The sequence below is a fragment of the Daucus carota genome, chromosome 2 (genome assembly GCF_001625215.2).
Source record: "Daucus carota subsp. sativus chromosome 2, DH1 v3.0, whole genome shotgun sequence".
NCBI lineage: Eukaryota > Viridiplantae > Streptophyta > Magnoliopsida > Apiales > Apiaceae > Daucus > Daucus carota.
Genome location: NC_030382.2, coordinates 37,376,789 through 37,402,261, shown reverse-complemented (window position 1 = coordinate 37,402,261; position 25,473 = coordinate 37,376,789). Strand labels below are relative to the sequence as shown.

Sequence of the window (25,473 nt, the reverse complement as noted above, 5' to 3'; positions counted from 1 at the left end):
TATCAGAGCATCTTTCCGGGGGCCATTAATACTCTGCTAAACTGATTTACACAGCTTTCGTGAAGGCATATAAACTGTTTGATAGAAGTTCTTAAACACAATTCTGGCTCATACAAGGAAAGCAGCTGCCATGGACGAGCAAATCAAATCAATCGATCATAAATTTGAGTTGTTCGCAAAACGGCAAGATACGCAAAACAGAAATGTGGAGGATACATTGGAGAAATTGGTACAAGCAATTACGGAATTACAGAAGCAAAGACAAGATTCAGATGCAACTAACAGAGAGCACAGATGTGACGGTCCAGGAATCCGGGGGTCTGGATTCTGACGTCACCACATAAAAACCTTTTTAAAACCCTTTCGAAAACCTGTAAATTTTTTTTTTTTTTTTATTTATTTTTAGATAATAAAATCAGAGAATTTAAAACCTGAAAACATTTAATAAAAGATTTGAATGAGAACATAAATCGAATGATTTCAAAACCTGAATTTCAAACTTGAAAGCCATAATAGGAGAATTTCAAGAGAACATTTAAACTTTAATAACTGATTCGAAAGAGAACATTTAAACCCCCTAAAAGCAACAGGATCGCATCCAGGTTACAGTATTGAAATTAGAATCTACCACTATTATTACACAACATCTCTTACCAAATCAGATCATCTTCGATAAGAAGAATCACTGTCAACTATTACAGCTTGCACCAACCTCATCAACTTTCCTGAACACTCCTCGACCACTGGATCCTCAACTCTGTCTCCTCGCCTAGCATTAGCCTTACTCACAATCTCAATCAATCATCTCATCTTTAAGCCTTTCTGAAATGGTTAGAAAAGAATAGCAAGGGTGAGCAACAATGCTCAGCAAGTAATAATAAACAATGATAGTTCTGAAATGATATAATAGAAGTTCACGAGTTCAAGATATAAGAGGATTCAACCTGAGTTCATGAGTTCATGGTATTGTATAGAATGATTTACAATACCTTGCAGCATTTAAACTGAGAAATTCAATCTTTCCAAAGAATTATTGAATTGGACTATCACATTTTAATTAAAACCAAGGTTAGGCAGCTGATCAGTTCCGCACTAACCCCGAGCAGGCCCCGCCATGCTCTATCACTGGATCCAAGGCACTCATTGGCCTTACATGACCACGAATCTGGTCCACAGGTTTATATAAAAACAATAATCCAATTCTCTAATTCAATTCAAGAAGCCAATGTAAATTAACAGAACATCATCATAAATATCATCAACAACAGAATAATTTCAATTCAAACTTTGATAATAATCTATTCATAAATCATGATCCATCATTTCATAAATCACAGTTCAGGAAATCCTCAACTATTCAGTATCCTCCATTATCGGCTAAGCAACTGAATTTAGCCTGCTAAACCAGCATGACAATGGCGGGTTGAATAATCAAGAAGATCCCAATTCATTCAAAGCTCTAACTATCACTGAGCAACACATGCTTCAATGACAATCTGAACTTCGAATTAATTTGTAAAACGGAAATTCTTTAGAAACTTGAAGATTAGAAAGAATGGTTCAGAATACTCGCACTTTCGAACATTGAAAAGAAAGGTATGAATACTTGAAACATATACCAAAGGAATGGATCAGAATATTTGCAATATATCCAAGAGAAAGGTTTAGGATACTTGCCTTAAATCTGACTCCAGTCTCACATCTCTATCTCATCTTTCCATTTCCACAATCTATCCATATCATAATTTCTAGACCATCTCTAGCCGTACTCTATTCGCCACATCGCTTCGCTTACTCGATTCATCCATTATTCGCTTTGCAATACCATTTCGACTTTCTGACGTCTTCGAGCGTACACGTCTCGTCCAAATCCTTTACGAGAATAAGATAATACTATAGTCACTAATCGATTTATCGCATATACATATCACGTATATCGACACCCACTTATATACCCTTTTAAACCTATCAAATATCACTTAACACATAATCATGCTTTGACTCTACCATATAGTCAAATCATATTCCACATAACATATTACCAATCACTTATCATATGAATCCTATCGAAAATCCGACATCGTCTCGTCTATTTATACGACTATCCACCTGTCAACCTATTCTCAATCAACAACCAATCAACCAATTTCAATTCCTATAATCCATATGTTCTTATCCAATATCAGTCAAGTCATGACACTATGTCATTCAAATCATTTATCATGTATATAATATCGAGAATAAACATATATATCACGTAATCATCGATTAATAGCAATCAAATAACATATAATCACATTCTGCACATTTAACAACAATTATTCACATTCTCGACTCCATCATATCATTATGTCATAATAAAATAGACTTTATAAACTTTAATCTCTTTTTCGTTTCACTCCATTTTGAATTACGAGTCAAAAGTTATGACCAAAACCGTTTCCTGACTCCCCTATCGTCATACAATATATCACACCGATAGCAAACAACTCATTACACACCAAGTTTCCCACCCCAAGGGATGTCAAATCAATTCTTGGGTTAAAAATGATTTTTCGGGAATTTTCCAGAATTTTTAAACATTTTTCGGAATTAAAATCGATAAAAGAATCACTTTTCGGATAAATAATCAAGTCTCAAATACTTGAAATTGGACTTGAAATCATTCATAAACAATTATCGAGCCTTGAAAATAATTTGGAAAAAATATTTTAAAGCTCGAAACTATTTTTCAGAATTTTTAAATCAAAAAGAATAATTAAATCCAATTAATTAATCAATTAAAATCAATTAATAATTAATTAAAACAATTAATCAATTAATATTTAAATTAATTGACCAATTAAAATAATTAATTACTAATTAAAATTAATTAATAAATCAAATTAGATTTATTTTTAAATAAAGAAATAATTAAAAACTATTTTTGAAAATCAAAATAATTAAAAACATTTTCAAAATGAAAAGGTTTATTCTGTAAGATTTTAAAACTTTGTCACAGGGTCTAATTTGTAAAAACTGAAACTATCAGGGTTTGTTTTGAAAGAATGAAAACCCGGGTGACTCAAAGTCACCATCTCCAAAAGTTGGGGGTACAAACGGCAATTTGCCGCCGCCGCCACCCCAACTCGTCGGAGACGGCCACAGAGGCCACCACTGCCTCCCAGAATCTCCAGAATCATCCTAACCACTGCCAAGAACTTGTACATGCACTCGAAAACGCCAAAAACCGTGGGAGTTCGCCGGAATTGTAACGTTAAACTCGCCGGAGGCGAGTTTCTTTCGAAACTCCGGCGGCCGACTTCCCGGCACTCCACACCACATCTGATCACACGTACACCATCCCCTCATCCTCCTGAACGTTCCAGTAGCTTCAATTTCTACCCAGAATCAGTAAGGAAGAAACGCCCAATTTTCAATTGAAAATATTCATAATCTTCCAAGAACATTCAAGAACAAGCTTCGATAATCAAACCCCTTTTTCTATATGATCCTGGACTCAAAATTCAACATATAATATACCAAAACGACGAGAAAAACATGTACTACAACATGGAATCATCAAAACAATCAAACAAACACGTTTGCAAAAATCCACTATTTAAATCATAATAATTCGAATTTTGTAAAAATCATGTAAAATCACCTGATGAATCTGCAGTGTTATGATTGATTATACTATATTCTACGCGTCGAGAGCTTCGTTTTGACTATTCATACGCCTCCATCGGATTCCAATAACACCTTCAAATCCTTGTTTGATTATGAAGAACACGAAGAACACCGCTCGGTTTCTCTCGATATTGGTGCAGAGAAAGTGGTGAAATGATTTTACGGGTGAAAATAAGCTCTAGAAAGGTCTATTTATATTTACCAATAATTGGTACCCCTTTGGATCGTATATGACATGAAAATACGTATTTAATAGCTTTATATTAATAAAGCGGGGTCCAATCGGTACTGGTTTTCGAGATAATCATCAAAACGGGGCTTTTTAACTCAATTATTGGTCTGCGGGTCCCATTGCAATTATTACAAGATAAGGATGAATATAATAATCAAAATATCTCGTTTCACGCTTATCGAGACAAACTGGATAATTATCAACAATTAAGATACCCGCAAAACTCCGCCGGACCGACTCCGAGTAAAACCGTACTCCGGATCGAAAAAGTCAAAACACGAAAACTGTCCGGAATATTCAAATTAGGCTAAAGGTGAGTTTTCTCGAAACTTTCGGGAATAAAATCGTTGCTCCGTCACGAGTGGACGGTTTCCAAAAAGATCAAATAATTAATAAATAAATACAAATATACGCAATTAAATCTGTAAATCGATTATAAAATCATCTAACATTCCATAAATCGATACAAAATATCCAAATAAACTACATTTTATCCTGATTATATAGAAATTGAAATATCTCAAATCCGAGCACATATGAGCGGTCAATTAAATAAACCAGATAGTACAATATTCACAAAATTCATGTATTAATCATATAATATCCGTTATTAACCACAATTAATTAACCAACAAATCCACCAATACCACTTACTCACATCACACATATATTCACATAATAATCATCTAGAATTTTCGAAACAATATATGAAAATCAGTTTTAAAAATATAATCATTTATCAGTAACACAATAACCCGGAGTTTAATATAAAATTTTGAAAACTCATTAAACTGGAATAAATATTAAATCTTATTCCTTCTTTATAAGAAAATCACTTTTAATACTAATAAAAATATTTTTAAAAATCCGGGTCATTACAATCTACCCTCCTTATAGGGATTCCGTCCTCGGAATCAGAGAAAAAAGGAGGACGCATAATTAGTATAATCCATATTAATCCACAAATAAGCATAATCACATACAACTATTCACATAATCACATCAATATTCAACTAGAGACAACAATAATATCTAGACAAATAGATTTATAATAAGCAAATCTGAATTTAATAATATGGGATATTACAACAGAAATGGAAGTGAAACAGGTAATCATTCTGTTCGAGCTTTACATTTTACTCCCAAATTGGAATTTCCAAAGTTCAATGGCACTAGTACAAGAACGTGGATCAAGAAGTGTGGGAAATATTTTGAGCTGTGTAAAATACCTGATGATCAAAAAGTCGATATAGCTTCTTTACATATGACTGATAAGGCTGAGGGGTGGGTAACTAGCTATCTTTCTGGTAGAAGATTTGTGAGTTGGGATGAATTCATTGTGGATGTAACTGGGAGATTTAGGGATGAATCTGGGGTTAATATTGTGGAGCAATTCAATAAGCTACAGCAGCAAGATAATCTTGAAACTTATGTAGATGAATTTGAGAATTTAAGATCAATCATGTTGCAAAGTAATCATGTTTTGCCTGAGGGATATATCTTGGATAGCTTTATTGGGGGCCTTAAACCTGCTCTCAAACCCTTTGTTAAAGCCTTTAAACCATCTTCAATTACTGAAGCTATTGACTATGCAAGATTACAGGAGGAATCTTTGCAGTTGAGTAAACCAGGGAAACAATTTAGTAATAATCAGACTAAGACTTGGTCTACACCTTTGTTAGCAAATACTAAACCACCACTTTTGCCTACTCCTTCCACCAGCCAAAGTGCTACCAGCAATAATGTGTCTGCAGTACCTCAAAAGGTTCAGAACTCAGGAAGAAATAACACATATATTCCTGCAAATATTAGGGCTGAAAAGATGGCAAAAGGTTTATGCTATTTCTGTGATCAAAGGTATGAAAAAGGGCATAAATGTAAGTTTAGGGAGGCTCAGTTGTTCACTGTTGAAGTTCCCGGATCTGAGGTTAGTGAGTGTGACATGGAGGAGGCTGAATTGCAGTTGGAACCCTGTATCTCTGTCAATGCTTTAGCTGGAAATCACACTTATCAGACTATGAGGGTTAGAGGATTGGTCAATGGGAAACCATTACACATCTTAGTTGATTCTGGGAGTACTCACAATTTCTTAGATGAAGAGTTGGCTAGTACTCTGAATATTGAGGTTAAGAAGATTTCTCCACAATCTATAGCTGTGGCAGATGGGAATAGTATCAGTTGTACATAGCTGTGTACAAAGTTCAGTTGGGGAATGAGTGATAAGCAATTTTCAGCAAAGGCTATGTTGATTCCCTTGGGTAGTTGTGATATGGTCCTTGGAATTCAGTGGTTGAGCACATTAGGTCCTATTTACTGGGATTTTAAGAAACTAAGAATGGATTTTGTATATAATGATGAACCAGTTTCTCTAAAGGGAGTACCACCAAAGAAATTGAAGATATTAGAGAAGCAAGCACCTAAGAAGATTCTCACAAATGCTGCTCAACTATGTTTCTTACAACTGATAACTGCAAATTCAGAGACTGTCAATGCAGTTAATTGTAAGAAATCTACAAATGAATACCAAGAAGTTGTGAATTTAAAAGAGAAATATTCAGAGATTTTTCAGGAACCAAAGGAATTACCACCTTCAAGGGGAATACTGGATCACAAAATTCCTCTCATTAGTGGGTCATCTGCTGTGAACATAAGACCCTACAGATACCCACTAAAACAGAAGGATATCATTGAGCAGTTGGTGCAAGAAATGCTGGACAGAGGTATTATTCAAGAAAGTGCAAGTCCTTTTTCATCTCCTGTGGTGCTAGTAGGAAAAAAAGATGGTAGTTGGAGGCTTTGTATTGACTACAGGGAGCTTAATAAGAGGACTGTCAAAGATAAATTTCCTATCCCTATAATTGAGGAATTGATGGATGAATTATCTGGTTCCACTGTTTACAGTAAACTGGATTTAAGGGCTGGTTACCACCAGATGAGATTACACGCAGAGGATGTTTTTAAAACAGCATTTAAGACTCATACAGGCCATTATGAGTTTTTAGTTATGCCATTTGGCCTAACTAATGCACCAGCTTCGTTTCAGAGGTGGATGAACACTGTTTTCAAGCCTTTACTCAGAAAAACAGTATTGGTGTTTTTTGATGATATATTGGTCTACAGTAAATCTCTGGCTGACCATTGGAAGCACTTGGAGGAGGTTTTCAAACTAATGAGTGTTAATCAGATGTATGCCAAAGACAGCAAATGTGCATTTGCTGTTAACAAAATTGAATATCTGGGGCATTTCATCTCAGCAGAAGGAATATCTACAGATCCTAGCAAAATCAAAGCTGTGGCAGATTGGCCCTCACCTACAAACATAAAGCATCTCAGAAGTTTCTTGGGTCTAGCAGGATACTACAGGAAGTTTGTCCAGAATTATGCATTGTTATGTAGACCTTTGACTGAACTACTGAAGAAAGGGGCTTTCATGTGGAATCAAAATGCACAAGATGCATTTCAAAAGATTAAAGACTCTTTGGTGTCAGCACCTGTTTTGGCTTTACCAAATTTTAACTCAACTTTTATTGTGGAAACTGATGCTTCTCAGCTGGGAATTGGAGCAGTTTTAATGCAAGCAGGTCACCCTATTGCATTCATCAGTAAAACCTTGGGGCCAAGATGGAAGTCTCTGTCAGTTTATGAGAAGGAACTTTTAGCAATTGTGTTTGCTGTGCAAAGGTGGGAGCAGTATCTATCTGGGAGTCATTTCATTATTAAGACAGATCAAAAAAGCTTGAAGTGGTTACTGGAGCAGAAAATTTCTACTCCATTTCAACAGTTTTGGCTCTCTAAATTGCTTGGTTTTGATTATGAGATACAATACAAAAAGGGAGTTGATAATGTAGTAGCAGATGCATTATCAAGGGTTCATGGTTCTGAGGTATTGTTCTTAGCTATTTCTGTTATTTCTTCAAATTTAGAAGATTTGATTAAGAATAGCTACACATTGGACAACAATTTGACAGCTCTGTTAGTTCAGTTGGAGAATCAGACTGCTAGTAGTGAGTATACATTACAAAGGGGTTTGATTAAGAAGCACAATAAAATTCTAGTTGGGCCTGATACAAATTTAAGGAAACAAATCTTGAACTGGCATCACAATACTCCAGAAGGAGGTCATTCTGGCAGAGATCTGACTATTCAAAGAGTTAGATCATTGTTCACTTGGAAGGGCATGTCTAAGGATGTTAACCAGTTTGTGAGAGGATGTTCAGTGTGCCAAAGTGTGAAATATGACACAGCTGCATACCCTGGATTATTGCAGCCTTTACCTGTACCCACAGAAGTTTGGACAGATGTGAGCATGGATTTTATAACTGGCTTACCAATTTCAAAAGGTAAGTCTGTTATCTTAGTCGTAGTGGATAGACTCAGCAAATATGCACACTTTATTCCTTTAAGTCATCCATTTACAGCTGTTGATGTAGCTCAAGCCTATTTGGATAACATTTTCAAATTACATGGCTGGCCTCAAAGTATTGTAAGTGACAGAGATGCAATTTTCTTGAGCAACTTTTGGAAGTCTTTATTTTCTTTACATGGTACTGAGTTCAAAATGTCTTCAGCATATCATCCTGCTACAGATGGGCAGACAGAGGTTGTCAACAGATGTTTAGAAACATATCTCAGATGTATGTGTGGGGATCAAGAAAAACAATGGCCAAATTGGTTGTCTCTAGCTGAGTGGTGGTACAACACTCATTATCATACTTCCACTCAGTTGACTCCTTATGAAATTGTGTATAATCAGCAACCTCCATTGCATTTACCTTACCTAGCAGGGGAGTCAGGCAATGAGGAAGTGGATAGGAGTATGAGGAAACGGGAACAGATGATTGCTACCCTCAGATCTCAGCTACTGGCAGCACAAAACAGAATGAAAATGCAAGCAGATAAGCACAGGTCTGAGAGAGTGTTCCAACAAGGGGACTGGGTTTGGCTCAAGCTTCAACCTTACAAACAATCAACTCTACAAGTTAGATCTAATCAGAAGTTAGCAAAGAGGTATTGTGGACCTTTTCAAATCATGGAAAAAGTGGGACAAGTTGCATACAGATTGAGGCTTTCTCCTGATATTAAAATTCATGATGTTATTCATGTATCACAACTCAAGGCTTTCCATGGAAACCCTCCACTTGTTACTAGTGTTCCTCAATGGCTCAATACTCCGACAGCAGTAACCTCACCTGTCCCTGATTTTATTCTGGATCATAGAATGGTAAAAGTACACAATGCGGCACAGGTGCAATATTTGGTAAGGTGGAAAGGTGCTCAGGTGTATGAAGATTCTTGGGAGATTGCTGAAGCCTTTGCAACCAGTTTTCCTCAGGTGGTTCAGACATATCTACAGACTTGAGGACAAGTCTTTTTGGAAGGGGGAGGATATGTTATAGTAGGCACTATAACATTTACATTACTGTGAAATACTAGTGGAGATTGTTGGCGGGAAACAAACTGTTATTAGTTACTGGAGTTTCAAGTTAGTTACAGGATGCGTTTTCGGTTGTAATAGAATTAGTATAAGTGAGGAAGTTACAACAACACATATTCATTCTGAAATATATCAAGTTGTTCTTGTCATCTCATCTTCTCTTCTGCCATGTCTCATCTTCCTCTTGTGAAATATTGATTAGTTCTTGGTAGTTGTAGTAGTATTCGTAAATAGGTGAATAGTTACTGTAACATATCATTCCTACTATTTAGTTCGCTCATGGAAGACTGAGTTAGAAGCAATATGCAGAGCAGACTTTTAGTCACAATATAGTGAAACAGGTGTAACAACTGGTATATGTAGTTCTTTGAACAAGGAGAGAAGCCATGTAATTAATTTCACAACATGGCACCTGAGCCTAAGCCTCTTCCATGACTTGTCAAAGTGGTAACAAGACCGTCAAAAGATAAATGGTCAAAGAAATATGCATTATAGAGGACCCAACGATGCTATATATTTAAAGTAGGAACTGTAATGCGGTGCATATAATGCAAGGCTTATACTCGTAATTTAGAACCTTCCAAGTCAAAAAGAATGATATGATGAAGAGAGCATAGCAAAAGAAGGAAAGAATCAAAAGAAACAACAGCTAGAGTGACGAACATGTGTAAAACTTGTGGTTATAATTAAAGGACACAATTCTAAGACATATGAATGAGAGTATGAAATATTGGCACTTATCTGCATCTTTGTACAAAATTCGATCTATTGTAAACAAAGGGAGAAAAGTTTAAGATACGTGTGCATATATAGGTAAGTAGTGTTGATCCAGTGGATGCACATACTACAGCAGCTAGTGCACGTCTTCAAGGTACATATAATGCAAGTTCAGACTGGGACTGGGACTACCACACGTACACCAAATGCAAGTACATAAGATAGTCAGGTTGTGCAAGCTAATTAGATCACCCAAGAGAATCAAAAGAAATGCTAGAAAGCAAGTCACTCTTCTGAGAAAAGGAAATGTTTAGGATGGAAGTAGCCCCTAAACTTCTAAAAATGAAGGCAAGTCTAAGATAGATGATGTGCAAGCTTAAGACAGTAGCAAGTTATTGCAAGAGTAAGCAAAGCTTAAAACTTTAATCCTCTTGATGAAAAGTTTTGAGTTGTACTATTTTTTGTGTCCTTGTGGGTTATATTATTGATCTGTAGCAAATGTGCTTTGGATTGTTTAAGTCCTGTGAATTGTTTCTGAATTTGTAACAAATATGGTTTTGGGTTCTTTCAAGAGCAAGTGAAATGTTCTTTTGAATTGTATCATGACTTTTTGGCAAACATGCTTAGACAGTTTCTTAATCTAACGCAAGTGAAATGCCGCCAAATTGTTGAGTTGTTTTTAGTACGTAGTGGTTTGTTTCGGTTATTGTTCGGATAATTGTTTCTGTTTCATCATTGTTGTAGGTCGTTCTACTGGACAATGGTTTTGTAACAAGAAATCAATGTTTCAATTAATTTTATGAGACAATGCTTTTTATGAGTACAAGAAGTTTTTCACAAGAAAATGAAGTAAATGAATAAATATGTGATATATATTAATTATAAGCTATTCAAATGATAAAGTGAAATCTAAAAAGACAAATGAACAATTTGTTTACACAAATTCGAAGAGTGTTAAACAAGACAGTCAATATTAGCCTCAGAGTCTTCTAGTTCTTCAGTTACAGTGTTTCCAGACTGCAACACCACGATAAGGTGCTGCTGGTGAATATGTGGAACCCTTGTCCTCCAGGATAAGTAGACTCCACCCTGCACAGACCTTTCTACAAGCACATCATTTTCTTCATTTGGCATGCCATCAATCTCTCTTGCTTGAGAATTTAGAGCTCTGTCATCTAGAGGTGGATATTTAATGAGAAGATCAATATCATCAACATGGGCTGAAGATAGGATTTGTGTATAATCTTCTCCTTCATCCATATCCGCAGAATCTGGAGTTTTGATTGTACTTAGAAAGGATGCGGTGAGGTTGGAAAATCATTCTACTAATCATTATAGTAAATATTACCTGAGCACATTGCCTGTGAATCTCTTCAGGACCAACCCTAGCAGCCGCACCTCACAGGTAAGGCAGCTGATCCTGTATGATGGAAATAAAACAGGCTCCGGTGTCTACAAAATTATCAGTTAATAATTGATTCATTTGTATCAATCATGCATTTAAGTATCATGCCAGACAATAACATATTAATTGGACTTACTGAATTCTAGACAAAGAAGTCGATCAACAAAAGAAACGATCATAACATTACTATTGCAAAGACAGAGAGAAAAGTAAACATAATACTTCCCATGTCCATAACATTAATACTGTAAATACATAAAGAAAAGCAACATAATACTCCGTATGTCACAAAGACATAGTGAAATTAGGACCCGGGCTAACTTCCTTAGTTTTTAAATGTTACCCAAAAATATATAATTAAATTAAAATTCATGTCATGATGGGTATTTACCACTTTTGTAAAGATTTTTTGCAATTTTACCATCTTCTTATTGAAATATTTGAGAAATACCTGTCAACCAAATACGACTTCAGTATTATTGTAGCAAAATATATGTACAACCAAAATCAACTAAATGCGACTTCTTTTCTCGTTTCTTTCTTTTTCTTTCATTCCAACAGCAGCTACGCCGCATCGCCGCCGGAAAATCTGGCCACCAGCACAACACAGCCTTATCAGCCATTAAGCTGAAATAAATATGTAGCAGATCACTAGCAATAACCGGAAGTGTATTCAAATTTAAGTAAAATCCTAAGTGTTGAAGGCCCATCCATCCCGTTGTTGATCATATTAAGATACAAGGTGAAAATTAAAGAGTACATATATGCAGATCAGCACAATCTTAGCCATGCCTTCTTTTCTTTTTTTGAGGATAGTTTGGCAGCACCAAACACGAGCGTTTTAGTGAAAAAAACATGGTCAATGCAAGCGAGGAAGACAGTGCCTCCAATTATCCACAGCTTTCGTAATCTTTTTTTCTTGGCCATCTCAGATAAGCTGACCGAGTCTGGCTGTAGTGATTCTTCCGGGAGTTGAGATCAATTCTGGTGTTGATCTATGCCATGACTGCTGTGTATAGGAGATAGGATACTTGAGGTTCAATTCATTTGATTTTGGCTAAGCCAATGAAACTCAATTGAACCTCAAGTATCCTATCTCCTACACAAAAGTAATTGCACAGATCAACACAAGAATTGATCTCAACACCCGGCAGAATCACTACAGCCAGACTCGATGGGCTCATCTGAGATGGCAAAGAATAAAAAATTACGAAAGCTGTGGATGATTGGAGGCATAGTCTTCCTCGCTTGCATTGACCGTTCTTTTTTTCCACTAAAACGCTCGTGTTTGGTGCTATCAAACGATCCTCAAAGAAAGAAAAGACGGCATGACTAAGATTGTGCTCATCTGCATGTACTCTTTAATTTTTACCTTGTGTCATAATAAGATCAACTACCGGATGGATGGACGTTTAATACTTAGGATGTTACTTAAATTTGATTAAACTTCCAGTTGCTGCTAGTGAGCTGCAACACATTCATTTCAGCTTAATGGCCAATAAGGCTGTGTTGTGCTGATGGCCGGATTGTCGGTGATGTCGTGTATAGATGCTGTTGGAGCGAATGAAAGAAAGAAACGAGAAAAAAAGTTGCATCCTGTTGATATTGGTTGTAAATATATTTTACAAAAATACTAAAGTTGCATTTAGTTGAATTTGGATTGAAATTTATTTTCCCAAATATTTTCAGAGGATATTAAAATTGCAATTTTTTTTAAAAAGGTGATATTTCTGATAAATAAGCATCAAGTCATGATACAACTAAATAGTCATGTTACAATAATTATCTTGTTAAATAACCGAATAGAACACTTATAAAATCTTAATTCCGTCGTATGTTATATCTAACATTTTATCTTAGATTTATAAAAATGGAATTGGGTGACTAATAAAATTCATGACTGCATATAGCATGACAACACTTTTAACTAACTTAATACACAAAATTGAAATAAATTACTAATGCAAAATGTATTAAAAAATCATTAAACAAGTACAAGAAACATTTCCAGCAAGTAAACGCATAATGAAAAAATGAATTACCTCTTGAAAGTATGTAAGCGGATCCCAAATCGGCTCGAAGCATTTTCTTCATTGTTTATCAAAATTATTGTTCCAAATACATGTAAACTGAGATCAAGATAAAAAAAACATAATCAATGACTTTTACGATATGAATTTCAGGGATGATTAGAAAATATTAAACGATGTGAATTTCCAAGACTAAAACTCTAATTTAAATATACTAAGATAATGTCTTATTGCACACCGTAAATATCAAAAACTTAAATAATCCAAAAATTAATAAAAGAATCTAAATCTATGCAAACAATAATCAATTGGAAACATGAATTTGACAATAACTTACCGATTAGAATCAGGCAAAATGGGAAGGTTCAAGAGTTTTGCAAGCATAACAAAGAAAATTAGGTAAATCATGTACAGATCAGATAAAAACAGATAAAGCTAGGAGGCTTAATTGGTAAATTTTCGTGAATGAATGAAACAATTATACAAATATTGGGCACAAATCCATACTCAGTTTCTTATATACAACTCTTGCGGTTTTTGTGCTTAATCTGGACTGAACTCGATAAAAGGGTTACATTCATAGACAGAATCGCCGTCTTAAGAAGGATCTGATCTGTTTAATATGGAAGGAGAGGTCGAAGGGGTTTGGAGTTTGAGACGGAGAGAAAAAGGTGAGAATGGGACAATTGTGTGATTGAAAAAGATGAGAATGGGACAATTGTGTGAAATGAAAAATGTGAGAATAGTTTATATAAGAAGAGATATATAATAGAAAAGCGTTTCAGAAAAATAACAAAGTTATAAGTGTTATGAATTAATAAAAATATATTGCATATCGTGTAATTTTTTCTCAAATAATATAAAAGATGTATTTTGTTAAGTATAATATTTTGATTTCCACGAATTTTTAGATATTATTTTGATACGATCATTTTGCAATATTATAAATATTAAATTACATTTTGGTGTTTTAAATTAAACTATTATGCACTTTGATGGAGGAAGTAAACTCGGCCCTACAGTAGCAAGACCAATTATTTTTAAACGATGTATGGTCTCCTTCTCAAATTCTGTGAAACGGAGTTAAAGGCATCAATGAAGGGTAGGGTCGTCTTTTTGTCCACATGAGATCAAATAAATAAATAATCAACGCACTCATTTCTCCCTTCATTCTTGAAAAAAAAATCTCCATTTCACCCACATTGTATTCAAACACGTTCTACAATTGTATATTCAAACCCCTTCTATAATTGTTTTTTTAAAGTATAAAAGTATCAATATCCCAAAGAAGCATAAGTATTAAACTTGGAAAGTCGTAGTGTTGAAATTTTTAGAAGCCATAAATTTTGACTATCTTCACAAAATTCATCATGGTCCCTATGTTCCAAAGGGTGTTGACTCCATTATTAAAATATTCATCACTAATGTCCAGAATATCACAATCCGAAAAAATGGCCCCTAATACTATTTATTAACGCTACATCGTGCAACATTTTAGATAATCATCAAAAACGCTAAATCGTCTAGCGTTTGTTAGGGTCAAATGAATAGAACATTACTTCGTATAGCGTTTTGCGGGGTTAAAAGAAGGGGTTAAAATAACACATAACGCTACACGATCTAACATTTTCCTCCAAAATTAAAAACGCTAGTTATCCAACGTTAATAACTGATATTTGGGGTCATTTTTCCCAAATCTATTATTTTGTGCATTATCCAAGTGTTTTGGGACTACGGGGGCCTTTTTTTTTTTGTTCCAAACAGGCTAGTTCCACAAATAACTTTGATGTAAAGAATGGACCTTAGAATAATGTGGTTAAAGAAAAGGCTGATTACACCAAATAAGAGAAGACTGGTGATCTCAGTGATGCTAAGGCGGGGAACATTTTTTAGAACAGTTTGGATGTAGTCATATCAAATATGGTGATTGCTTGTCGAGGAACAAAGGGAACCAAGAACAGAAGATCTGTTCTAACTCTAGAATATGAGGATTTTGAAGCAAAACCAAGTGAATCTGTTAACTTTGTTTACGATATATATGTTTGTGAATCCATTGAACGAATTGGTTCTTGGAAGAGAATATTCAGATTAAGATTATTCATATTAAGATTCCAACACCAAATGCATGAGGGCACTTACAAAAGACTAGGATTCGAAAACAACAAACATAAGGGACAACATTGATTTGAATGAAGTGTTTGATGATGAATTATATGGTAGATTAAAACTCGTGACTTGGAAATTTAACAAAGAAAGATTAAAAAGTCAAGCAAGATGAATTCAGTTGCTTTGAATGTTGAAGCAAAGCAATGCAAGCAAGTGAAGAACTGTACAAAGGACTTGTATTCATACAAAGGGCTTCAACGATAATTCTTTGGCCCAAACACGCTTATGGAAAAATGTCAAGGATGTTGCTAAGAAAGATGGTCTAGATTTTATGCAAAAACAGCTCGTTTCGGAAATTAAGTAGAGGGATGTAAACCTTGGTAATGCTAATCAAGGAAGTTTTGATGAAGGAATGTGCAAAATGTCCTAGATGATGTGGATTATCAAACAAATAAAGATGGTTACGTTCAGGAAGCAGAATCATTATCACAACTAGAGATGCATGTGCAACTGCTATATCAAGCCAGAGTAGACACCAGATACGAGGTGGAGAAATTAAATGAAAAGGAATCTATGGAGCTATTCTTTTGGCATGCCTTCAACAAACCAACCCCTTTAGAAGAGTTTGCGTGTGTTTCAGAGGAAGCAGCACGTTATTGTGGAGGGCTTCCATTAGCTCTCAAGGTCATTGGTGCATACTTGACTGATAAGAGTACCCAACAATGAGATTCTGGAAAAACTAAAAGTAAGCTTCGACGCACTTACTTCCTGCATTGACAGAGCGCGCCCAATCATCTAGAGGCTGAGTCTAAAGCATTAGCCGATGGAGCCACAGAGTTGATGTGGATTCAGAATTCGATGCATGAGCTTGGCCAATATATTATGCAAGTTCCAACTCTATTCTCTGATAATACAAGTGATACTTATGTGTGTGCTAATCCAGTGTCATACTCAAAAATGAAACTAGTAGCTCTCGACCAACATGATATATATGAACTAAAATCCAATGGCTACATCCATATGAGAGGCATCAAAATCCTTGATCAAATTATATATTGATGAACTATAAAATTAAATTCTGTACTTTGAACTTGCAGTTCACTAAAACTTCGTGTTGTATCTTGCCCATGTGCCATCAAGCATGGTTGGGGGTAGCATCTGGAGGCGTTGGTGCAGAGGCCACACGACGGCCGCGCTCTGACCTGCTGTTCTCTGCAAATTTAACACTCCCCTGATGCATACCCTGCTGCTTCTCATCTTCAGTCCACTCAGAAACGTAGTAATGTTCTTCACTACCTTTAACAACGTCTCTTGAAGGTGGTAGAAACATGCTACCCCATTGAGGAAAGTGAACCAATGTCACAGGCATGGTGCATGCTACAATCATAATTCCCATGTATGTTAAGCCCATTGCTGTCGATATCTGTGAGCTTGTAAAGAACAGAAGCTGTGTCAATCCAGAACCAAAGTTCCCTCCCGCACCAGTCATGCCAGATATAATACCTAATGATCGACGTGAAATGAAAGGAATGATGCCAAAAGTGGCTCCACATGCAGCTTGTGCTCCCACAGAAAAGATAATCATCATTGTTACAGCAATTGGAAGTGAATTAGAGCGGCCAAGGAGAATGCAGAATACGCCTCCTAGTGTTTGTAGGATCCAAAGAGTCCAAAGCCTACCCCTCATGCCAAACCTTCGAGCAGCAACATCCGAAGCATATCCACCAAATGGGCGAGCCAGGAGATTAGCCATGCCAAATGTAGCGGCAATTATCCCAGCAGTTTGGAGTTTAAGATCAAATCTGTGAAAATAGTAATCAACATTCAGAAAATATGTTCTTGCCAAACCACTTTTTAGAATCATACTGACTAAATAGATGTGTTAGGCATTGTTTTTGCTTCCTATTGACAAACCAGACAAGAAATACAAGGAAAAATAAGCGAGGAAAGAAATAAAAACTACCTGTCGAAGAAGTATTCAGCGATGACATTGTCAGTAGACAATTCCACGCCCATGGAGTATCCATACAAAAGAACAAATATCCATGTTCTGTAGTTGGTGACAGCATACCAGAACACCTGGATGCACAAAAGAACATAAGTAAGTATGTCAATTAATCTATTACTCAAAAGTAGAATTACCAAAGGATATAAGGTGTTTTACTGAACAAACCTTGGAGAATTTATCTTTTGAAACATCACCCTTCTTCTGTAAAGCGCCAAGGTTGCCATCAGGCAAGTCTTGACCAAGTGTTAACACCAAGATCCCCATGATCACGTGAAGCCAACCAGGGATGAAAAAGGCAATCCTCCAGGCAGTGAATGGAGTAGCTCCAAAACGTTGGATTAGGTCGTAAAGAAGAGGCATGATCAGCTGAGTGGCTCCTCCTCCCATGTTCCCCCATCCGGCTGCAGTGCCATTTACAGTTCCTATAATCTTACCATTGAACATGGTGCTCATCCAATACTGACAAGTCACGAATGTCGCGAGGGAGAATCCAATCATGAACCTGACTGCAATGTAGCCGCTGGCGTCTGCCACAAATGACATGCAGAACACAGTTGGGGCTGTAAGCATGATGACAAATGCACAGCCATATCGCGGTCCCAAAAGATCACAAACTGCTCCCATTACAAGCCTAGAGAAAATACTTCCAGACACTGAAGCGACTCCAGCATTGCCAACATCCCCTTTTGTCAGGTTGAGATTATCACGAATGATGGGGACTAGTGGAGCGGCAGCAAATGTGGACACGAAACAGGTAAAAAAGGAAATCCAAGAAAGATGAAAGGTCCTCATGTGAGGATTGGCAAAGGAAAACAGCTTGAACACTTTGGCCTTGTGTTCTGAATCAACAGGCAAATCAAATTTCGCTGTTGGATCAGTTGGTACTATTGGTGATGCCACTGAGAAAGCAAGAACAGGCTCTCTTCCGGTGACTCCATGCATTGAGCTCCCTGGGGAACCTTCAATATCACCCATCTTTTGCTTGTACAAGTGTTTAATGCACAACTCTCAAGTAAATTTATTGATAAAAGGATGTTCTGGCCTATGTCTTGGGATGTTGTTTATATAGGTTTCATGGTTGACATTCTGGATGATATGATAAGCCAGTGAATCTTACCAAGGGCTGTATTATGCAACATTTAGTTTAAATGATAAGTTCTAATAATTTAGCTTGCCAAGTCAAATGATGAATATAAGTAGCCTCATCAAGCATCTCAAAGGATAAAATGTACAGTATATATATTTTAATTTGTTTTGATTGCGATCACCACTGTGTGTAGTTTGATTATAATTATAACACAATTTAATACTTGAAGCTGTCACAGATATAATATGCAAATAAGCTGTTGTTTCTATAATATTCAAGTTGATGAAGACAAAATTCTTCTGATCCAAGTCAACCTTGACCTTTCACAGAGTCTGAAAGTTCAACTGAATCAACAACAATTAGATTTTTCATTCCTGGTATTGGATGAAGATGTAGAGGACAATTTCGTACGAGCACTAGTTGAGGATAAAGTATTATCTGTCAAGTTTTGTTCATAAAAATTGTGAAGTGTTGTTTCTTGGACATAACCTATTGTACTCCTATATACTAGCCAGCTTGACAAAGAAATCATATGATAGTCAAACTCAACCCTCCACATAGTCCGAGAGCTCAGTCGGAGCTACAATTTAATTATTTCATTATTGACAAATGACAATGATTCACTGTGTGATGGGTGGTGAAGTTTGGAAATGAAGAGGACAATTCGTACAAACATCACATATGCATATTCAATAACATTTTTATTTGCTTTCTTATTATTATGAGTCGATATAAGAGCTCAGTGCAATGTGCATTATCAAACAAATAAAGTTCCTTTGTTAGAAGATTATACAAAAGTTAATTCTTCGTGATAATCTAAGAAAACAAGATTATTATCATATACAAGGTTCACAATTACACAGATACGACAAACCACTGTCTTCGTATTTCAAAATCTTTAATCTTTTGATCTATTAAAGAACTAAAAAATCTGCTATTTGTCCTAAGAAAAATATCTAAACTCTGGCGAACAGAATAGAACCCAATGCAACGGTGAATGGTAACAGTTGCAACACTCATCAACAACTGGAAAAACCAGCCTGTTGAAGCTGGAGTTTCCTTAGTACACTTGTTCAAATTGTAACGCTTTTTAACAGATTGATTATAGTACACTCTAGATTTACCTGCGAATAAGCTCAATGGAAGATTACCCAAAATTGGAGGTGGGGGTCTTTGGAGATGTGATGATTACACAAAATATTAGGGATTTCATCTTCAACAAACAGTTGTGTCAGTGAATGGCCTGGTAACAGAAGCGTATAATTGCTGCCACAAAAAACAAGATTTGTCTTAGAATCATGTGCTCAGGTGAAGTATCCTACAAACTTTTTGACAACAGATACATTCTGACAGTCATAAAACATGATACAGCTCATAAAGATTTCTGACCTGCCATATTTTTTCAATAAGCACGCCATCAATCTCTCTTGCTCTTGCTCGAGCATTTAGAGCTCTGTTATCTCTAGAGGCGGATAGTTAATGAGAAGATCAATATCATCAACGTAGGGCTGAAGATAGGATTTGTGCATAAAAAAGTGTTGCCATTAGTTTTGTTTCAGCCAGAAATTTGGGATAATCTGCAAAATGTGCATAGCTAAATGTTATAAAAGGACTTGTAGCAGAGAAGGCATAACCGCACAAGTGTTTGTGCCTCAATATATTAAATAGGTTAATTTTAATAACTTGGTTGCAGTATGCACCAAATTGTAAAGGAGTATGCATATTACAAGTAATTACTTGAAATCACATATAATTAAGTACTAACAATTACAACTAATAATGTACCTGGATGACAAATGAGTAACGTATGCATGCCCCCAAGAGCATCCAGTTTCTGTGAAACTTTAAGTCTTCAACAGCATGCTGAAGACAGAAGACATGTGATTTAAGTGAGTCCTCATCCAGGACGGGTACTGGGGAAACTTCTCTTGGTTCACTTTCAGAGTCGGAAGCATCCTCATAGGTCAAAGCTATAAGAGCAAGTGAAGATGTATCCTTTGGAGGTATACTACTACTACAGGAATCTTCCATCCACCCTGCATTCAATTAAGATTGATTGCTCAATTAAAAGATCTAAACTAGTATGTAGTATTCATTACCTAAACTGGAATCCAGCACAACATTGTTAGCATATCCCGGGGAACGAGACCACCAATTAGTACCAGCAACGTCAGAAACAACACCACTGCCTCTGATATTGGCACAATCAGCTGACATGAGATTATGCTTTCCCACTTCAGTAGGTTTTATGATTGCAGCACAAGCAAAACATAAAACCCCACAAGCTAAGCATGAAAAAAGTCCTGCATAAGCCAACCACTCACATTGATCAAGTTTCATTTTCTTGAGTGTAAATGTTCTGGTTCTGAGAAGTCACAGTGCACGAAGAATTAATGTTTTTTCTAAATAAGGGAATATTATTACCATTATGCAATTCAGGGGAATTTCTCTTCATAAAATCACGGGGCAAAAGTATAGCAGGAGATCCTTTCCCCAGAGTATGCAGCAGGTTGGTATTATGCATTCATCTTGCAGCAAAAGCCTCTTAACCAGGCAATCCCCTTCACTTCTTCGTCCAATGCTCAGTGGTACTCTGAGAATGTGAAAATTACATATAAATCTTAATCATGATGCAATTAATTATGACTACACATATAACACTGTTCAACTAAATCATGCCATTAAAAAGTCGAGGTAATTCATGTAGAGGGGACCACCTTGAAGAGAATGATAGTGCAAGATCGTAGAGCAATTGGATGTGGGAAACCAATGCAGGACAGTTTACTGCAGCCCGGCGAATTTCAGCTTCTCCTGCAAACTGCAACCATTCAGGAGTATTTGCGATATTTGAAGCTTCTGAACAGTTGAATCCTGTGTGCATTAATCAATGTCAAGATAGATAAAGTATAGATATAGTAATAGGGTTAGTCTGGTGTGTGCCTATATGCACATGCTAAGCACTAAAATCTATGAATTCCGATGATCTTGAGTACGTGGTTGTTGTAAATGCACGGGGTCCATTATTTATTAAAGACTGTAAGCCAATCAAAATAAGAAAAATTTATCAAATTTTGTGCTTATTGTGTGCGCCAATGGGCACACCATAGAAAAACCGGTAGTAATATTAAAAACAAAATCCAAGGTAAAAAGATGTCTGACCATGACTGAATCCTGAGTGGTAAGCCCTTGGACATGTGACTACAAATTTTCCCGGATTTTGGACCAACCTGGTTTCACAAAGGATTAAAGCTACAACTCCATACAAGTTAAAGAATGATGAGTATTAAAAACATGGAGCATAGACACATAAAACAGTTACCTGCAACATGGAATGCCAGCATTAAGAATTACTTCCGGAGACATGACCGTAGTCTTCTTAGCATAACTCACTGCAGTTATTCACGCTAAAACTAGTAAGTAAATAAGATTTGTGTATAATCTTCTCCTTGATCCATTCGGCAGAATATGGAGTTTGGATTGTACTCAAATTTAAAAAGAAATGCCCATAAACAAAGAAACAATCATTAACACTACTAATATTGTAAAGACATGAAGAGAAGTAATTAAAATACCCCCTCTCCCTGTATCCCTCTGTCCCAAAAATATTAGTAACAAGTATTATGACTAAATACCGAATTTTAAAATTATTATCAGAAAGATATAGATAATTTAAAACACTAAGAAAGTCTTAATTCCGTCATAATCCAGCATTGTATTTTTAAATATAAAAATGTAATTGCATAAGTAATAAAATTCATCAATTCAAGTAGCATGACAACACTTTTAACTAAACTAATGCAAAGAAATGAAATTAAGAACTATACAATATTTTATGATAAAATAGTTAAATTGGTAAGATAAATATATTGTGCAAGTGAATGAATAAATAAAGAATAAATTACCGATTGAATATATGTCTCCGGATCCTAAATCGAGTTGGAGCATTTTCTTCATTATTTCCTCATCTAATGTTCCAAATATGGGTAAACTGAAATCAAAACAAAAAATATGGATAAAATTTCAAGCATAATTAAAATATATTATATGATATAAGAATTTTACAAAGGACTTGTATCAAAAAGCGATGAAAATTTCCTACATATCAAAGCTCTCATGTAAATATACCAAGATAATGTTTAATGCACACAGTAATATCAAAAATTGAGACGAAAATACTCAAATCCAAAATTTTTATAGAAAACTAAAACTATCCAAAGAAAAGTAAATTGAAAATATGAATTTGACAATTACTTACTAATTGGAATTAGGCAAATTCGAAAGTTCTAGCAGTTTTGTAAGCATAGCAAGGAAAATAAGGTTAAATGAAATAAAAACCGAAACAAATCCCGATCTGTACTCGATTTCTTGTGTAAATTCTTCTGGCATCTATGATTAATATGAAAGTAAAAGAGTAACATTCATAGACAGAATCAATGTCTTAAGAAAGATCTGATTTGTTAAATATGGGGAGGAGGTAAGAGGGATTTGGAGTTTTAGACGACAAAAAAGAGGTCAGAATGGGACAATTGTGTGAAATGAAAAATATGAGAATGGTCTATATAAGAAGAGATGTTTAACAATGTGAAAATCAAGAAGGTTCTAGAGAAACAACAATTACGAATTAATTATATAAATTGGTAGATAAATAATAATGAGCCTAAATTGCATCTCATTTAATATTTCTCCAAAAATGAAAAATAAAATGTATTTTAATAAGTATAATATTTTGATTCCCATAGTCTTTTATATGTTATTTTGATATATACGCACAATCATTTAACAATATTTTATATATTGAATTACATTTTGGTAATTTAAACAAAAAATATTATGCGATTTGATGGTTGATGTACCCAACTTGAAACCTTTTGTGAGAGACCGAAATATTTTATAGTCATGTGTGGTCTCCGCCTCAAATTTGTGGAAAGGAGTTAGTGGCGTTAGATAAATGAGGGGTAATATCGTGTGTTTTCACCAAGATGAGATGAATTAAAATAAAAGATCAATACACTCATATATTTCCATCCATTTTTGAAAATTATCTCCATCTCACCCCCAATCATTATCCCTCCAAACCCTAGTTTTTAATTGACCGAATTCCATCGAATCATCTATTTAAACATAGCAATGAGTTGATTTGTCTAAAGAAGATAATAGAGCGTATAAAGGAAAAGAAAGCCTCATATAGAATGGTATATTTTTGATATACTGAGTTAGGGTTTTATACACCATCAACGGCTTCACTTGCTCATATTATGTGGAAATGTGTTAGTAAATGTATAAATGCTTGTGTTAGTAAAATGCTTATATTATGAAAGGTATACAACAACAATAGCATACAACAAGTCTTCCATTTTTAGCTTCTTCCTTCATCTTTTTTTCAATTCATCATTTTGCACATGTCAAATTACAACCTACTCAATGAGATGTTCACCATCTTTGAGCCTCATTTATATGTCGTATGAGACCAATGATTGTAGATCTTACTATTGCATCAATCTATTATTCACACTATCTATAAAAAATTACACGATATTCCACTGTACTAGCACAAGTCAGGATCCTGCATTTTGGTTTGTACTCTATCCATAATTAAGAACACTTCTCCAAAACCTAGTTTGTCACAAAATGAAGTTTTTACTCAAAAATCAAAAGTAAAGAGATGATGTATTTACAGTTATGGAGTGAAAATGACCTTGAGTTTCTACACAATTTTATCTTTATAATATAAAAGTATCACATATATATAGCTATATACAAAAATGAGACTAATTGGCATCTCTGATGTCGTGCCCTCATCATCTGAACTTAGTAGCATAACATACCCCGTCAAGTTAGGAGTCTGAACAAATTGCAAAAACCAAACTTGGAGAGTAAAAACCACACTGATCGGAAGAAAAGCTTTAGTAAATAGAGATCATCATGTCACTTTGAAGTAGGAACGTGATGAGTAACAATAACATCTTACTTGACCTTTTGTCGAATAAGATGATAATTAATTACTATATGTTTGGTAGGGATGTCAACGGGTTAGATCGGTTTGGGTTTCGTAATATCTAAATCTGACCCGTCGGGTTTTTTCTGATTTCGGTAAGGTTTAATTCGGATCTTATAACCGTAATTATTTAAAAATAAATAAATTTATATTATTGTAACAATTTGATAGGTTAAAAGGTTTTTTTTAAATAATAAGAATAGAAAAGTAATAGTTAACAAAGGGTTATCGGAGAGGTTTTGGTTTTCCTAAATGTAGGTCAGGGATGCGGCTAACTCCCGGCGTGTACACGTGTATAACCCCAAAAAATAGTAGTATGAATATTTATGTATGTTATTTAACATTAGTGTTAAATATGTTAAATTTAAGAGTAATTTTCACTTTGCACCCTTTAAGTTTAACCATTTTTTCGATTTGATCTCAAATAAAATTTCTTGTCAATACGCACGCACCATAATGATTAAAAAGCGCTTCGATTTGCACCCATTTGACCATATTCCGTCAAGTTGATTGTTAAAGTTAATGGCTACAGGGGTAAAAGAGTAATTTTGTACAATTTTGGGTCAGGTATCGGTTCGCTATACTTAAGATCCAAATCCAGTTCCAAACTCTTTCAGTTCTGAAAAAAAATCCGAATCCGGATCGAAATGGATCCAAATCCAAAATATTGGGTTTAGAAAAATTCAAACAGATCGGAACGGATCGGGTATCCGTCGGGTCGGATAAATTGTCATTCCTAGTGTTTAGTTCGTTCATGGAAGACTTAAGAAGCAATATGCAGAGCAGA

General features: G+C 35.3%; 1 protein-coding gene and 2 long non-coding RNA genes across 3 annotated transcripts; all 3 read right to left on the bottom strand.

Moving 5' to 3' along the window:
- Positions 1-492: 492 nt before the first annotated feature.
- Positions 493-4,954, bottom strand: LOC135150645 (uncharacterized). The gene is made up of 2 exons (XR_010288855.1): positions 3,647-4,954; positions 493-822 (listed from the first exon to the last, which is right to left on the bottom strand). It is a non-coding gene; the product is annotated as an uncharacterized LOC135150645 (long non-coding RNA).
- A 6,067-nt stretch (positions 4,955-11,021) lies between these two features.
- LOC135150182 (uncharacterized) lies at positions 11,022-14,204 on the bottom strand. The gene is made up of 4 exons (XR_010288468.1): positions 13,828-14,204; positions 13,503-13,589; positions 11,404-11,507; positions 11,022-11,326 (listed from the first exon to the last, which is right to left on the bottom strand). It is a non-coding gene; the product is annotated as an uncharacterized LOC135150182 (long non-coding RNA).
- Positions 14,205-16,554: 2,350 nt separating this feature from the next.
- Positions 16,555-18,668, bottom strand: LOC108207492 (high-affinity nitrate transporter 2.1). Its single transcript, XM_017377934.2, has 3 exons — positions 17,770-18,668; positions 17,560-17,675; positions 16,555-17,398 (listed from the first exon to the last, which is right to left on the bottom strand). Exons 1-3 carry the CDS (start codon positions 18,577-18,579, stop codon positions 16,732-16,734), a joined length of 1,593 nt encoding a protein of 530 aa, XP_017233423.2. The 5' UTR covers positions 18,580-18,668; the 3' UTR covers positions 16,555-16,731.
- Between the last annotated feature and the right edge of the window lie 6,805 nt (positions 18,669-25,473).